The sequence below is a fragment of the Vulpes lagopus genome, chromosome 3, assembly GCF_018345385.1.
Source record: "Vulpes lagopus strain Blue_001 chromosome 3, ASM1834538v1, whole genome shotgun sequence".
NCBI classification, from domain to species: Eukaryota; Metazoa; Chordata; class Mammalia; order Carnivora; family Canidae; genus Vulpes; species Vulpes lagopus.
Window position 1 is genome coordinate 82,100,788 of NC_054826.1, and position 18,067 is coordinate 82,118,854.

The window sequence follows — 18,067 nt, forward strand, 5'->3', positions numbered from 1 at the left end:
GGAGAGAGGACAGGTCTGAGATCTGAGCTCTGAGCATTGCATTCAGAGGCTGGAGATGTGAGGTGCTACCAACAAAATGATTGAATAGGAATAGAGGTGGCCCATGAGGTCCAAAGAAAACCAGAAAGTAGCAAAAGGCAAGTTTAAAAGAAAGTAAGAGTTTCACGGAAGAGGGAACATCAGCTATGTTAAATGATGCTTATAGGTCAAATTATATGAGGAATTAACTGTTAGATTTGACAATATGGAAGTGAAGGATAATCTTTGCTAGAGAGGTTTCAGTGTCATGATGGGTGGGGAAGGGAATGCCAGCTTGGAGTGAATTCAAGACCATGGGAGAGAAAGCAGGGGACAGTTAGTGTAGGCAGCACTTCTGAGGAGTTTACAAATCTTTATGGCTTTATTATATATTTTACACATATATTAGAATGCTTGATACTGTCCCACAGATCACTGAGTTTCTGTTTATTTTCTTTAAACTTTTATTATTTGCATTAGTTTGAATAGTTTATATTGCCTTATCTTCAAGTTCACTGATCTTTTCTTCTACCCTCTAAATTTTTCACTTCAGATGTTGTATTTTATTCATTTTTAGAGGTTTTTTTTTCCTATTGATAGTCTCTGTCGTTCATTCATCATGGTAATCTTTCCTCTGAATTCCTAAATATATTCATATATGTTTGAAACTTATTTTCTGTTATTTCCAACATCTTGGGGTGTGTTTCTATTTATTGTTTTCTCTTCCTGGTTATGGGATCCCTTTTTTTCTGCTTCTTTTAATATCTAGAAACTTTTATTATACACTGGATATGGTTGATGCTATATAGTGTTGATAGTCTGGATTTTTTTGGTCTTTTTTTTTAGAAAGAGTATGTTCTGTTAAGCAGTTTATTTGCACCTCAGCTTGTCAGCTTGGTCCTTTTGAAACTTGTTTTTAATCTTTGTTTCAGACCGTCTAGAGTAGATCTCTAGGGTGGTACTATCTCCAGTCCTAAAGCTTGGTCTTTCTGGGGTCTTGGCTGAATTCCTGGGACATTCAACAAGGTGTCTCCACTGGATGACTGGAATTTCTACGGCTTGCCACTGTAGAGCCCTCCATATTCTCTACTTAGCTCACACCTCCCCAGGTGCTAGTCTCTGTCAGGACTTGCTTCTAACATTCAATAGGTTAATATTCATCTAACCACAAGATGATCCTTGGACAGATTTTTGCAGTATCTTCTCTGTGAAATTCACTCCTATCTGATACTCTGACCCACAAAATCCAGCTATATTAGCAGTCCAGAACTCTGATTCTGCCTCCCTAGCTCAACACTCTGTTGGAGTGTTGCCCCTCCCCTCCACTACATACAAGAAAGCGCCTGCAGAAAGTGAGAAAGAGTAATTATTATGGAGCTTAGTTTGTGTGTCTCCTTTCTCTCAACCATGCACTGTCTATTCGATATCTGAAAACAGTTGATTTATATTTTTCCCAGTATTAAAACTGTTTCTGGCAGGAAGGATAGATAGTCCAGTACTTGTTACTCAGTCATGGCCAAAAGGGTAAGTCTCTATATCCTTTGAGATGTCTTTTGAGACTTAATTCAAACATGAAAATTGTTCCTACATCCATTTCCATACCTTTCATTTTTTCCAAGACCTCATATCATTATTCACAGTGTCTAGTACTCAGTAGGTGCTAAAAACTAGCTGATGGGATGACTGAATGAATAAATGAAAGAAAGATTTTAATCCAGATCACTGCATGCACAGGCAACAGATACCCTATTGAGAAAATGCACAGCAGATTATGTTATGTATGTGGCAGATAAAGAAAGTCAAGGTTGGTACTAAACTACTCTGCAATACACATGAGATGGTCATTTGTTTTATACAATGGAAATGGAAAATCACAATCTTCAAATAATAAAGTACATACAGAACTGTTAGGATAGCAGTCAATGAAATTGGAGTTGATCAGAAAGGGGAAAGCAAGCAGGTTGTGTAACATAAAGTTTAACAGTGAAAGGCTGATCCCAGATCTTGCTATTCCATTTGTCTTTCGAAACCCAAGACTTTACTGCTCTGGGTTTTAGCTGAAAGCACTCTTTTAAACATTTCAAGGGTCTCTTAGCTCATTCTGCAAAATAAAACTGGTACAGATGTATAGAAATACAACATGAGCTCTAAGCAGTGAGTAATTCCGGTGGCACACGCTGGGGCTTCCAGAGTGAGTAATGACCACAGTGTCCTAACCAATCCACCCACTGGGACCCTAGTACTGCAGGCATTAGACCCCGCAGGTTGGGGAGATGTCTCATCCCTCCAAATGGCACACTGACAACACTGGTTTTTATAATTCAGCATGAAATTCTCTTTCAATGAAGAAGTGAGACAGTTTTTAGACTACTCAAGGAAGAAGCAGAAAGGATGAATTTTCACCTCAAATAGACTAGCAAACCTAGTTAAATGGAATGTCTCAAAAATCTGCATTTCTTTACAAATTCTCTCTCCATACTTCTCCGTCTAGGCCTGGTATTTATCATGTTGGGCTGAATGTCAGGGTTGGTTCCCCCATCCCCTTACATCAAACAAACTGGAAGGGGTGTGTGTGTGTGTGTGTGTGTGTGTGTCTGTGTGTATGCGCGCGCATATGCGCACACTGTCGCACACGATACAATGCAGAGTTTAGATTTCCATCACGTGAATGAGATAAGTAAAACCAAACACTATCAGGAGCATAGATATGTTTCTACATTGATGAAAGGCCAGTTGAGGACACAGTGTGTAATGAAGGACTGCCACTTGACAGAGACATCATAACTGTCGAGGGTTTTTAACAAACCCTTTAAGTAGGTCTCAGCACCTCCTCTATGGAACAAAAGATGCAGAGTCAGGATCATATTGTAAAAGAATATGAAAATAAAAACCCAGTCATTTCTATACATGCACTAATTTGCTGCTCAAATGCAAATCAAGGCCATAGTCTTCTCAGAGAGGCTCAGGGGGTTTAGAGCACATTCCCTCCCAAGGGAACATTGAAGGTCAACCGCCCGCACACTGTGACCTCTTGCACCATTGGTGTCAATGAATGACAAGTTGGCTGGCTGCTTCTGTCTGGTGTTTCCATTGAAACTAACTCTTGGCATCTTTTATGTTGGGGTGCTCTCATGGTCTAAGTCAGTGGGACATAGGAAGGCATTCAATAAGTAATTCTTAAATTATTTTGAGAGTGTCTTAGGGTCTTAGTTCTGATAGATGAGAAAGCCTAATTAAAGGAAATTAATTTTTTTGAACTGAAAATATATCTATTCGATCCCAGATGTCATGCCACATAGGATATGTATCAATTTCCCGAGTGTGGCATATGGCAGCCACTGCTGCTGCACCTGGCTGCCCTCCTAACAACTGACCCTTTCTTCCTCCCTTTTCTGGTTCCCCAACGAGCAAGCACTGCTCCCCGTTAAATGCTCTTTGCTGGATCTACCAGTGACAGGCCAGGCCTGGCTTATTTATTCACACTTAATCCCAAAAGGAATGAAGTCAATTTAAAAAGGCATACATGGCACAATGGCAAATAACAAAATTTAAGTATAAAAATGGGGACAAGGAAAAAATATGATGAAGCCATAATAATGTCAAGAGACCCTAACTGCATTCTGTGATATCCTATATATTTACTAAAGGTGGGCCACAGATGGCACTGGGGCTTTCCAGAAGCCAATGCATAAAGAAAACTTAAGTAGTTTCTTGTTGTCCTTAAGATAACAGCAAAATAATTGCCTGCAAGGATCACAGCTATTTCTGGCAAAGACACCAGAAGGATAATGCTCCCAGGACCCTAATAAAAGGAACAATATGGTGAACATCATCCTTAACAGCATTGCCCAGATAATATGAACACAAGCTTCAGCAAGCTGCTCTAACCTAGCCAAAGTGCCATAAAGTAAAAGCATGTCTAGGGGTGGCCCAAACAATTCAGTCTTGAGTATGTGGGTCTTGTATCTCCCAAGGACAGATTTTAGAGACTCTTGAGGGCAGGAGAACTTCATCCTTTTGAGGAAATCCTCGCTATGGATTATTTACTCTCCACCTAATGCTGACAATTATTGTGCACTGAGGGGCAGTGGATTTTAATATGTTCTCCCTGACAAGCCCAGGAAGGCAGATATTCTGTGTGGCTGGTGAGTGCAGGCGTCCCGCTTTCCTGGTCAGCCAGGCTAGAGGTAGAGCTGACATTCTACCAATTGTCTTTGGTAGTGCCAGAGAGAACGGCTGCCTGACAGAAGGTCCGGTAACCAAAACTTAACCCAAAGTGTCCCCTGCTGCATCACAACCGCATGGGGAGTACCATCTGGGCTGAGAAGCCCTGGGGCCAGAAGAAAGGGGGCTCTGGGCAGCCCCACTGGAGTGGAGACCTGACTCCTGATGGAGGCATTTGAACTTAAATTTTTTTTAATTTTTTTTTTTTACTGGAGTTCAATTTGCCAACATATAGCATAACACCCAGTGCTCATCCCATCAAGTGCCCCCCTCAGTGCCCATCACCCAGTCACCCCCACTCCCCGCCCACCTCCCTTTCCACTGTCCTTTGTTCATTTCTCAGAGTTAGGAGTCTCTCATTGAAACTTAATTTTGTAGTAAACAGGCACATAGTGGGGATTTTTGAATCTCAAGGAAAAACAGGTAAAGTTGCAGTTAGGAAGTATTCCCCGGCAGCTTTGGGGGAACAAAGAGACCGGTGAGGGGGACATCAGCCCCCACAGTCCCACTGCAGGTGAAAAGTGATAATGGGGACTTCAGAGAGACACATTATAAATGGTCCCCTGCAGCAGAAAGCTTCATTGAAAGAAAATGTCAGCTTGCTTTACAACCTTCCAGTGAGAACATGCAAGATGAAGTCTAAATGCATGACATACTGTAAAGATTGGGCCTCTTGACCCTCCCATGTTCCTCCTCATCTGACATGAGTACTTTGAGAAACACTGCTCAGGGGTCCCAAAGACTATCTGGATTCCACGGAAAATCCCTCGTATCACCATTACTACGTTTAGTGTTCTCCAGTAATAACAGTTTATTTTTTTATCTTTATTTTTTTAAAGAGTTTATTTATTTATTCATGTGAGACAGAGAGGCAGAGACACAGGCAGAGGGAGAAGCAGGCTGCATGCAGGGAGCTTGATGGGTGACTCTATCCCATGACCTGACCATCCTCAGGTCATGACCTGAGCCAAAAGCAGACGCTCAACCACTGAGCCACCCAGGCGTCCCCAGTAATAACAGTTTAAAATAACTTCACTGGACATTTATTTGGGCTGAGTTTCTGAATGATCACTTCCTTTATCACCCCAGCATGCCAGACACTGGGCTGGTGTTTTCCATGTGCTGAGCAATGAGGCCAGCAGGGAACGGCAGAAGAGAAGCAGTCCCTGGCCACGGAGTGGACTACAGTTAGGCACAGATCGGATTTTAGCCATTGCTTTTCAAGCTACAGGGCAGACTTAGAGACACACATTTTGGGATGTGTGTGGATTTTATAAATCATATTCCCTTTTGAGGTCACAGTTAAGCTTGTTTCTAAGTTGTCCAGGGCCACAAAAGGAGAAGGCCACCAGATATGGCCAAAGCTACACTCAAAGCAGATCACTTGCACGAACGTTTGGACCTCACACATGCACATTACATGTTGGAAACACAAGAGGTGTGAGACAGGGTTCGGCCCCAGCCAGCTCTCGTTGGGGAAACACCCCTCCACCATCCCAGTGCACTTCTCATCTTGTGCCACACATATAATGATAGACATGCTAACGAGAAGAACATCCGTAACATTAAGGAAATCTAAACTAGCATTGCCTCTTGCCAACTGGTTATAGCAAGGGGCCATTATGTGACCAAAAGAAATAATATCGGAGAAGACTTTAAAGGTTTTTGAATTATTGTCATTTTCAGGGAAGTCACAGTGTGATTTCCCCCACACTCCCCCATTGCAAAACCTCTTCTACAGTTTCATAGTCACAGAGATGCTTTTCTCTGCCCCTCCTCTACCCCCTACTACTCTGGGACATAATCCTGGAACAGGAGCTTCCAGGCATATGCAGGTCACCTATCCCCAGCTACTTGCCCTGGCAAGAGACTGCTATAGGTGCTAGACTTCACCAGATTTAATTTCTGGGAAGAAATAATTATTATAGCAAGAATATGTTTATACATAAAGCTGTCCTATGACCCATCCCATTTCCTGATGGCTAAACATCCATTTGATAATCGCCCCTCGAAATTAATCCAAATTGAAAGATGGAGAAAATGATTGCCAAGAATATGTGACACAACCAAGGTTACGGAGCAGAAGGAAATCCAGGAGTAGGACTGGTCTATTGAGACACTGAATAGTTTATTTCTTTATTATTTTACCGGATAATTTCTCCCCTAGTCCCAAATTCCAAGCCTTCATCAGCATTGGACAAGAGCATGAGGAGAATCTAGAAGTGTATTGGCCCAGTGTGCAGTAGGGGAAAAATATGTTAGAATAATTTATACCTGTTTGATTTTGTGGGCACAGCATAGCATATAACCATTTTATATTTCAAGGAGACTCAATTTGTATTAAGACATATCCATATGAATAAAATTCTCTTATGTCCTGTTTGGCAAGCTGGATTTTAAACATGGTGAAATACCTTTCAGTTAAAGAGCATTGTTTCTTCTCGGAGAATTTTTATTTCAAAACATCACCTATTTATGTAATTTTTATCAACTTGAAAAGTGATGTATCAGATAGCATCTCATTTTTTGCACACATTAACCTGCTTGTGCAGGTGTAATTTCTCCTTTTATAAATGAGGACACTGAGTCTCAAAAGCAACTTCTCTGGTAGAACAGTCTGGTCTTTTGAATTTAAAATCAGTATTTTCCCCTTTATCATACACTGTCTAATAAAGCTATACAAATCATAGGCAAAAGCCCTCTGAATTTACTTTTTTCCACCAGCCCGTAGGAGAAAATGAAATGAACCAAGTCACTTCGTGTACACTGTACCTTATATTGGGTGGGTTTGAAACGCAGGTATAAGAAACACTGAAATATATAATAATTATCTCTGTGAATAATATGGTTTTTCTTCTGCTCCTGCCCCACTCACAGATGAGAAAACCAATGCACTCCGCCTTACACAGAAGAGTCAGATACTTTCTCATTCATATTTAATTCCAAGTTGTCTTATTTTACTTTTCTCCAACAAACTTATTTTTGAGTGTTGTTAAAATATGCAGACTCTGTTAATGTTCAACAGGAAAGCCTCCTTTTTTTCTCACAGACTGGCTATATCTAGACAAGCATGGCTTTGTCTCTCTCACTAACAAGTCACGTAATTTGAAATGAAGAAGAATATGTGTTAAGGAATTCTAAATGGAGAACCTATTATTTTATGGGTAAAGGTTGGACCCAAGGGATTGAACTGATTACTCAAGCCAAGGAGGAACTAAACACACGCTAATGACCTGAATGTTGCCATAGAGAAGAAAGAATTCTAGTTTCAAGATTAGTGGGGTAGCTATGGCTCTCCATGGATTCGCCAGTTAGGAGAAAGGTTTGGGTTGGATGAACTTTAGATAAGATTAGTGACACAATTATTTAAAAAATGTCCCCAAAGGCCAGTGATTATGGAGTGTTAGCCAGACTATGAGATGGCTGAGACCAATTCATGCAAACAGGCACATAAATCCTTTCTTTGATAGGATTTTCCAGATCCACTGGTAATGTGTGGCTACACCCTGCCTTAGCTTCCCATATCCATTCTGCAAGAGCCTTCCAGATTTCACAGTTGTTAAGGCAGTTGATCATTCAAGAAACTGAGCTGCTAACAGTGGTGACACCATCTTAATTTTTATAAGCACTTTCATGTAAAACTTTTAAGTTTCAACAACCAGTGAGATTTTAAAATAATGGTTACTTATTCCTTCCTTCCTTCCTTCCTTCCTTCCTTCCTTCCTTCCTTCCTTCCTTCCCGCTCCCTCCCTCCATCCTCTCTATTCCCTCCTTTGTTCTACTGCAAAGGTCATGGACTTCAGGGACATCCACATCCAGGTGCTTACCCCTCCTCCACCACCGGGGCCTGGAGCAACTTACTGAATCTCATTTCCTCAACTTTTTTATGTCTCAAATAGGGATAATACACCTGCTCACTTTATAGAGTTATAATACAAAATATTCTAGAATATTATGAGGACTAAAATTAAAGTGCTTAGAATGGTACCTGGCAAAGAACTGATGTTCAGGAAACCTTAGGTGGTTTCTATTTTCTCCCTCAACCAATGTTCACTGGACTTCCCACATGAGCCCATCGACACATGGTAGGAGGGACATGAATAAGACAAAGAGTCTCCACCTTTGAGAGCCTCACAGTCTAAAAGAACTTGGCTTAATCAATATTTCGCAGCATGCGTGAATAAAGAATTGCATATATAAACTTTGCAAGAATACTGAAAATAAGCTTTGGTTTTTAAATTATTACTTATTATTTTATTATCAATTTTATTATTGACCACCCACCACATGTGGCCACATGTCTGACATCACGGTAACATTCTGATCCCAAAGATTCATGACCTATACATACAAGGACCTAAAAACAAACATCCAGACTTTGTTCTAAATAAGAGGACAAAGTAATCTATATTGGTTGTTTTGTTGTTTAACTACTGTATGAGCAAACACCGAAAGTATTTGATCCCATGGAAATGTATATACAAAACATAAAATATATATAAATGCAGTATCATTCATCATAAAAAAGTACTAAGAAAAGATTAATTGACAGAAAATTGTAGTTAGGCAACTAATAGAAAAGGTAAATGTCCACATAACATCATGCATTTCTTTCCTTTTTTTTTATTTTTTTTATTTTTTTTTAAATTTTTATTTATTTATGATAGTCACACAGAGAGAGAGAGAGAGAGGCAGAGACACAGGCAGAGGGAGAAGCAGGCTCCATGCACCGGGAGCCCGACGTGGGATTCGATCCCGGGTCTCCAGGATCGCGCCCTGGGCCAAAGGCAGGCGCCAAACCGCTGCGCCACCCAGGGATCCCACATCATGCATTTCTGTTACCGCTTTCCAAAATTCCACTTTATCAAATGACACTTTAGTATTTCCTAAGGCCTCCCCTAAGAAGACTTCTGGAAAACTGATCTTGCTGTGACAAAAATGTAGCAGTCCTGTATTAATGAGGCTAATGAAAGCTGCATGCATAACTAAATTTCATCTCAGCAGCCCCAAAATTTCCATTTGCATGTGACTCAGCCTTAGATGATAGGATCCGCTTCATCACCCTTGAGAGAACACTGCTTTATGGCAGTTCATATCATTTGCCATGGGGAGCTCAGGACCCCCTGTAGCCTAATTTCCATAGTGCTGTATAATCACATTTTCTGACCTGATCGCAACTACCACCCAGCCTCCACCCAGGTTACAAATCCTTGAGATCCTTTTGCTTTGCCCTCGGGAACTCATGGTCTATTCCTCAACTTCTCTGCATGTTCTCCTCTTCTCCTTGGTATCTTATTGGAGAGCTGGCTCTCCCCGTCTCCTCTGCAGCTCCCCCAAATGGGGCTTGTCATTTTCCCACAGTCCTCCAACCCCAAGGTCTGGGAGGATGGAAGACCTCCTCTTGCTTCCCAATGATGCTGTGAGGCCATTCTCTCTGTCTATGCAACATCATTCTCCCTCGTTGCTTCCTTCCAGGGTCCTCCAAGTCCATGAAGATTCCGGCTCAGGGTCACTGTCACTCCCCAGCATACCTCTAGCTATCCGTCTTGAGATTTAAGGATCCACGGAGATGATCCTTCCAGCATCTTGGTCCCAGACTCCCATTCCTCTAATGATCTCATCTCCACTCAACTTCAACTGCTCATTTCCACGGCCATGACCCTAGGCTTTGATTACCCAACATTGTCTCCCCTTATGAATGTTCAAGCCCCCTGCTCTCCAGCAATCACCTCCTATCTTTCCAGCTCATTCCCTCTAACACTGCAACTTCAACAATCCTGACACTTTTCTCAGATCCAGAAAGTCCTTCACCAGGTCCAATCCCCCTATTCTCATTCCCTCACTCCTCCTCTCTCTCAGCTTGCATTCTGTGGCCAGGCATTGCAGTCATCATCACACCCTTGCACACACTGTCAGTTCTCTTGTCCTTGTTTTACTTTATGGCATTCAATTGACTCATTCTCTATCTTGATTAAGGCCAGCTCTATTGTTCTATACCTGCATCCATGAAGCTGAATGTGGCTTAGGGAAACCATGAGCAACATTAACACACCTTCCTTTAAAATCACAATCCCTAACCTCAAGTGGGCTCTTCATACTGGCCAAATATATTCCCCACCCCCACTCCATCCATTCTTCCCCCTCACACCCATCTCTTACCTGCATCTGGGCCATACGCTCGCTCTCCTCTCCTGCTACTGTAGATAAGCTACCATGGATTCCATCCTCTCAGCTCTTGGGATTCTATCACTTGCCAGCACAGCAAGCTCTCCTATTTCCTTTGCCTGAAATCCCGCCACTCTGCTTTACTGCTGTGATAGTGCTTCTGATGCCCAGTCCTTTCAGCAGTTGGTGTGCTAGTGCTCAGGAGGGCCGACCTTCCCTGTGTGGTGCTATATTAGCAAGAAGTCCACAGATGCTCAGCTTCCCTCTTGACACCAGCCATGGTCTCAAGACTGGGAGGTCCACCAACAGCACCTACTCCCCAGGAGAGAACTGTACTTGGGCTCCAGCAGAGAGGAGGGGTTTGACTTTCCCCCAAGTGCATTATATGGTGGAAGTAGTTTATATTGCCTGACCTAATAGACTGTCAGAACTAGAAAGACACTAGGAATGTGGAAATCACACCAAGGCTCCAATGATGGAATCAAGAATCTGAAAGGCCAAGACACTTGTGATGCTCTGTTAAATATCTTAAATATCTTTTGGTTGCTGTTTCTTTGGCAACTAGAAAAATATGTGGAGCTTCTGAAAGGATGTGCAAGTGACTGAAGGCATTTTGCCCCAGTTACTTAGCATTTTGTAAACTAAATGAGCACCACAGTCCAAATCCAAACACACATCCAGAAGGCCTGAAAGGGAAGAAGAAGGGAAAATGGTCAGGTAGAAAGAGAAGTTCTGGTTAAGAGCCAGAGTCACGTGGGTTTGCCTAGTTCCAGCTCACTAGCCGTGAGCCTGCAGAAAGTATTCCTCTCCTGGTGCCTTGCTTTCTCATTTGTTATTCATTAAGTAGGATGAAGAGATGGGATTGTGGCTGTTCTAAGGGTAGGTGTCATCTTCACAGGCCAGTGCCCTCTCCCTAGCTTGGAGTTCACACGCATCTCATAGAGCCTCCCTCCAGTGCCTTTTACTTTTGGCTCCTACTCTTGGTCCTTCCTCTCTTCAGACAATATTCTCAAGTTGCCTGGCTTCTCCTGTTTCCAACACTGAGGTTCCTCATTCTTTTGTCTCTCCTTCTGACAGAAATAGGTGAACCAATCAGCCCGGGTCATCTGGATGACTAAAGGAGAACAAAAATGGATTGAACAGATAATCAACTCTCCCTTTTCCATTTTTCTGTGTCATGATGGTTAAAAGGGACCTAAAATACAATAGATTCCATTTCTTTTGAGAGACCTTGAATCTGATGCCCCTCACACTGCTGGCCTTCTAAAGTGCATTATCTGTTACCCTGACTTAGATGTAAAGTCAATGACTAGTCTGTCAGGTCTTGAATGATTTTCCAAAAGGCTCCCTGGTTAGGTAGATGCAAATAATACCCATAAACCCAAGAGCAGCAAAGGCACCAGAGTCCTGTTTCTTTACATTTAACAAGAATTTATTTCTATTCTAGCATGCATGAGCCAAAAGAAGTAGGATAGAAAAATGTGCCTTCCTTATTTGTATTCTTGACTTGAATTTGTTTCAATCATTCTCTATGGTATCAGCTAACAGAAAAATGATGTGCCATGGGCCCTAATTATTTTGGGGGGCTATTCAGGATCTAAACCTCTATTGTATGTTTGGAAAATTACCTAGTATATGCCAGACTGGCTAACTGTTCACTAACTTCTTACTTTTACTTTTTCTCCTGAGTACTCAGCTAGACATTTCCCAGCTTCTCTTATAGTTATGTTACTTCTAAACAATAGAATATAAGAGCAAATAATGCATTCCAGGCTTAGGTCTATCCCCAAACAACCTTTTGGGCAATCTTCCACTCCCTACCAGCTTGATGTTTAAGCTCAGAGTGACCTCAAAAGCAATGTGCTAGGGCAGAGGTTCTATTATCCAGGACCCTTGATGGTGTGAAAGGGAACCATCCTCTACTCTATCACCTCCTCTCACTGATCAGATTCTATGTGAGTCCAAAATAAGCATCTGTTGTGTCAGCCACGGAGATGTGGGACTTAACTATGACAGCAGCTAGCATGACTTCAGCTGATGATGAGTCTTGGCAAGAGGGAGTGGTCATCCCCTCCCCCCCGGGAACTGAGATCTTAAACACTCTCTTTCCCAGCCTCCTTTGCATCTAGAGCATATGCATCTCAGCTTCATCCATGAGATGCACCCCAGACTTTGACTGCTGAGCTAGTGTCACAAAGAAGCAGGTGCATGGGACATATTCTGTAAGGGAGATGGTGGTAGGGGCTCTTCATCCAGAATCAGAGGGTAGCAGGGGCAGCAGCAGCATCCAGGATCCAGGATCATGGTGTCGATAAAGTAAGGGCAGTGCCTGGGTCCCTCCACCAAGATGTGACTGCTTCATGGCATCAGTGCTGTGGTGTGATTTTAGACATTGACTTGACTTATAGCCACCAAGCCTGCTTTTCCAGCCTTCTCAGAAAGTCTGTTCCCTGTGCAATATCTTCCAATAAACCCTTCTGGTTAAGTTAGCTAGAGTTGATTTCTGTTGCTTGCAACTAAAAACTCCTATTGATACAACTGCATCCTTTGCAGTGAGAAATAAACAGGTGATTCTATTGCTCCTTGGCCACGGGAGGCTATCCAGAGTGCATTAGTCATTTCCTGAGAGTCAATCTGTGCCGTGAGCAGCTCACTTTTCCACTGACGGCTTCAGTGTCCTTCAGAAATGAGAACCAGCACACCTGGATTCTAACTGCCCCAGGTCACACTGACGTAGGTAAAATTAAACCAAAATAAAGCCTGCTATTTGGGAAAATAGGGAATTGGAGAGAAAAGTGAAATACTGAGGGGATATCTTAGAAAAATATTCAAGGAGGAGAAAGAAAACAAAATCTTCCCTGGGAACACTGTAATATATATTACAAAAAGATATAAAAAGAAAGAGTCACTTTAGGTCAACTGAATTCCTCCGGCAACTAAAACATAACTTATGGTTTTGTCATGTTCTCTTAATAGGGCTGTTCTAGACTACAGTAGAACTAGGTCAAAGAAAATGTATTTTATGGGAGGAGTGGTATCGGGACAGGTTAACTGGCATTTTGTTCCCAAGACTTCATTATTAGGCTTAGGCTATTCTTACAGGCAGGTTACATTTCTACCGTGGTTGGCAGGAGGAAGAAAAACCACCTCAGGAGACCCTCCTGGGCAGTCTCACATAACACAACTGCCTCTATCTCATGCTCGAGCACACACATGTTGGTTCTGAAGCTCCTTCCAGATTTCACCTGTGGCAGCTTCCAGAGTCTAGTGTGTTGTTATGAGATTGGCTCCCAGTGACTCATGCAGTGCGACAGGGCCATTTTCTACCACACAAGTTGGAGCTGTCCTTGGGGATGGATTTGGCCAATAGAACATGATGGGAGTGACATGGTGCCTATCCCCAAAGTAAGTTCCTTGAATTAGATTCTTAAAATTTGTAAGAATGCACAGAATCCATGCTTAAACCACAGAACCCACTATTCCCCTCCCCCCAAAAATCTACTGTACAAACTTATATAAGAATGCTAATAAAAGTAATGGATATTCACAAAACTAATGCTTGGAACCAAAAAACTGGGTTAAAGAGTTAGGTAATTGTGCTAAAGATATAAAATAATGGTGATTTGTTCTCGGCTAAAAGGTATATTGTTAACCCTGTGAAGTTCTGGATGGCGAGGACCTGGCTCTTACTCATCTTTCCAGCGTTGTCTGGGACCCCTTTCTCCAAACCACATTCTGGCTACTCTGTTCCTCTTTATCATCATGTGCCTGCCTCTCCCCTCCAACTGTAGCCTCTCCTCTGCTGAGCTGACCCACACCCCAGTCTGATCCCAGTGCCTCTTCTGGACCCCATGGCATCCCATGCATGGCACTGCCATGACTCTCATTGTTCAGTATGTGTCTCTTGTCAGGAAGGTTCCAAGCTTCTTTAAGTGGGGGCCTGCACTTTTGCATTCACAGCACATAGCTTGATAAGTGTCTTCTGAATGAATATAAGTCTCTTATGTTCAGTTCACTTAGATGGTTACTTGATTGGTTCACTTAGATGAATCAAGGGCATTTAAAAAATAAATATCCAAAATGGAGCCCTTGATTACATCCCAAACCCGAAAGTCCTGTTCTTCATCCAGGCTTCTTAGTCTCAGTAAACGCACCCCTGTCCACCCAGGCACTCAACCTGGAAAGTGGGGAGCATGCTGAGCCTCCTCTTTTCTGCACCCCCCAACACTGGGCCCGGCCCTTTCCACCTACAAGTCTCCCTGTGCTTCTCTGTCTCCACCTTCCTTTCCTGTTTGGGTGACTCTGAGACACTCCTATATTGCCTTTCTGTTTCTGCTTTTGCCCCCCTGTGGACAGTCTCCACACAGCTACACGAACAATCTCTGAAAGCATGAATTAGGTCAGCTGTCCCATTTCCGGAACCCATACACAGCTCCCTGTTATGCACAGAATAACTGCAGCCCCTCACCCTGGCTAGGAGCCCCCACCTGCCAAGGCTCCCACCTCCTCCTGTGCATGGCACTGCCAGCATGCTGGTTAGCTCTGGTCACATCAGCGCTCCCCCACAGCCACAGAGTGCCCAATCTGCAACATCCTTCTTCCTGCCCGCCTTTCCTGGCCACCCTGTCTGATGCAGCAGTGCTTCGGCCTTGCCTCTGCAGGGATTATGGCCACAGAAGCCTTATTTACATCCTTCATAGCGCTCTCCACCATTGTGATTAGTTTGGTCATTTGTTCATCTGTTCGTTCTCCGCATCTCCCACTGAAGGTCAACATCACGAGGCTAAGAGTCTTTCAGGTCATGTGCTCATGGCACCTCCAGCATTAGAAGTTAGCCAGACACAGAGGAGGTATTAGAAAAACATGTATTGAATAAACGAAGAACATAGGAGAAGGGACCTGGAGCACATCTGTTATGCTAATCCTTGCAGGCTCCACCACTAGGCTCCAGCATCAGATTAATGGAAGAACCGGGGTCATGCTTTCAAGATTCAGGTCAACTCAGTAAATGCAAAGCAATAAGCATCCACAGAGTGCCCGCATATACATGATCTCATTTAAGTTACACTTTTTGAGGCCACTATTCTTCCTCCTCTCATTCTACAGTGGAAGAGAAAACTCAGACCCTGAATGATTGCCCACTACAGACTTCAACACCCGAAACCCACAGAAGCAGGTTCTGTTCCAGGTCTGGCCTCCACATGGGTCCCATGCATGTTCTACAACCTCCTGTCACTTCCGAGTTTTTCCCAGAAGGACTAAAACCAGAGCCCTGACTTTGCCACTCCAAAGGTTTACACTTGATGATGCATTTCCCTTCACTACCCTCTCAGACAACTGGGATGTGCCTGTATCAGAATACATAAGTAAAGGCAGTTGTAACCAGCTCCCTAATTCTCGGTCTATAGGACAGGCATTCAATTATTGCTCTTTCACAGCAACTTATTAAAGCTTTGCACGATAATTAAATGAGGTAACTGGCATCCAACACCTTCCACAATGAAGAAATTCTTACCTCGAAATTCCAGTCCTCGAAGCTGAAAAGTGACAAGACCATTTCCAATTTCAATCAGGTGAACAAAAGCATTGAGGTAGTCTGAGGCCAAAATAAAGCAATCGCCAGAGCTGTAGTTACCCCATCGACCAAGGACTAAGTCTCCACACAGGGACTCCTGCAGAGCCCTGGTCAGGTGCTCGTAGAAGATGGAATTAAGATTGTTGTCATCATTCCCTAAAGACAGAACAGGAAATACACTCAGAGAGTACTTTCTCCTATACACTCAGACCTAGGAAACAGCAAGTTATCATTTTGATTAAGGGTAAATCAGGCTTTTTAGATACTTTGCTCATTTTTGTTGACTTTGTGAGACCCTCCTATTTTTTCCCTTTATTTTCTTTCCAGGCAGTCTCATCTATATACGTGGATTAAATTATTGTCTTACTGCAGATGACTTACAAATTCATAGTTCCAGCAGAGATCTCTTGTCTCAACACTAGACCTATATACTGACTTGTTTATTTAACATCTGTTCTTTTATGTCTCAAATGCTCCTCATTTTCAACATGCCCACATTGGGTTCCCCCTTCCGTTGCCCATCTCAGCAAATGGTACCACCCCCCAGGGTAGCCATAAGCAGGGATCTCTGTTCCCCCTCCTTCACACGCCAGCCTCTGAACTTTGCTTTCTTCAAATACTCTTTTGCATCCTTCTCCATTGGCATTACCCCTACATTATTCCAAGCTGCATTATTTCTCAAGTGGACAGCCACACTAGTTATATGACTCACCTGTGTATCTTCACCGGGACCAGCTGCCTGATTCACGTCCCACACCACAGCCAGAATGAGCTTTTCAAATTGAGAAGCTGGATGTACTCCCTAAAACCTCTCAACCCCATTACTTCAAGCCCTTAGTGGTTTTTCAATGCTCTTGAGATAGAGATGAGGCTTCTTCATACCACCTATAATGGGGTTCCCTATAATTTAGCATTCCCAGGTCTAAGCTGGGACAGTCACAGGTATAAGCTAGGAGCAAATCTGGGCTATATGGACATACAAGAAGCATGCAGGATCTGCTTCCTATTTCAGTCCCACCCTTACTTCCCAAAAACTTCTTCCTCCTCCCTTATGCTCAGGATAGAACTTCTTTCAATGGAGAGACTCTCATGTCTTGCCCACCCTGGGCCTTTGTAGACACCGATCTCTAGGCCCTGGTTGTTCTTTCATGCCTCTCTGGCTTCTTAACACATTATTCTTCAGACCTCATCTTCATGGCTACTTCAGAGAAGCCTCCACTGACCACTTCACTGGGCCAAATCCCCCATCACAGGCTCTCAGCACCATGAGCCTCTGCTCTGAAGCATGTGTCACAGTTGGAATCTGACTTTTGGTTTTTATGTGTATATGGTTAATTGATTCACATTTGATTAATTCAATGCAGTGGAGAACGTAAAGTGAAGAAAATATGTAGTGAAGGAAATGGGATCCATGTCTGAATTTGCTGATTTCTGGGTCCCAACACTCATAGAAGTCCTAACATGCACAAGGGACTAGCTAGATATCTGTTGAATCATCGATAACACCATGGATCATACAGCCTCTTTAAGAGAATTTTTTTTTTATTTTTAAAGATTTTATTTATTTATTCATGAGACACACACACACACACACACACGCACAGGCACAGAGACAGAGGCAGAGGCAGAGGGAGAAGCAGGCTCCATGCAGGGAACCTGATTGGGACTCGATCCCAGGTCCCCAGGATCACGCCCTGGACTGAAGGCAGCACTAAACCACTGAGCCACCTGGGCTGCCTGAGAATTTTATTTTTAAGAGCACAACTGTCATGTAACTCCTGGGGCTTTTTGAAATCAAAATCATTGAGGATTAGAGACAATAGACAGCATCAATGCATATGTATATGCTACAATATAAACAATTACTGGTAGTCTTATATATCATATACAAATACATGTTTTATATTATAATAACATAGATATTATATAGATGTCATTTGCTGTTTTGAAATTATATATACATATAATTCAGATTTATTGAGGAATAATCTGTGTAAGATAAAAATTCTTTTTTAGTGCTCAGTCCTATTAATAAATGCATAGTCACAAAACCACCAATTAGCAAAATTAATTTGACATTCACCA

At 42.6% G+C, this 18,067-nt stretch overlaps 1 protein-coding gene across 4 annotated transcripts in view; it reads right to left on the reverse strand.

The window, feature by feature from the left end:
- The window catches only part of PCNX2 (pecanex 2), a 300,858-nt gene that overhangs the window by 36,119 nt on the left and 246,672 nt on the right, over positions 1 to 18,067 (reverse strand). For all 4 annotated transcript variants that reach the window (XM_041748906.1, XM_041748907.1, XM_041748905.1 and 1 more), the window contains one exon: positions 15,923 to 16,138. In XM_041748906.1, the coding sequence (XP_041604840.1) occupies positions 15,923 to 16,138 (216 nt within the window). The remainder of the gene's footprint in view (positions 1 to 15,922; positions 16,139 to 18,067) is intronic.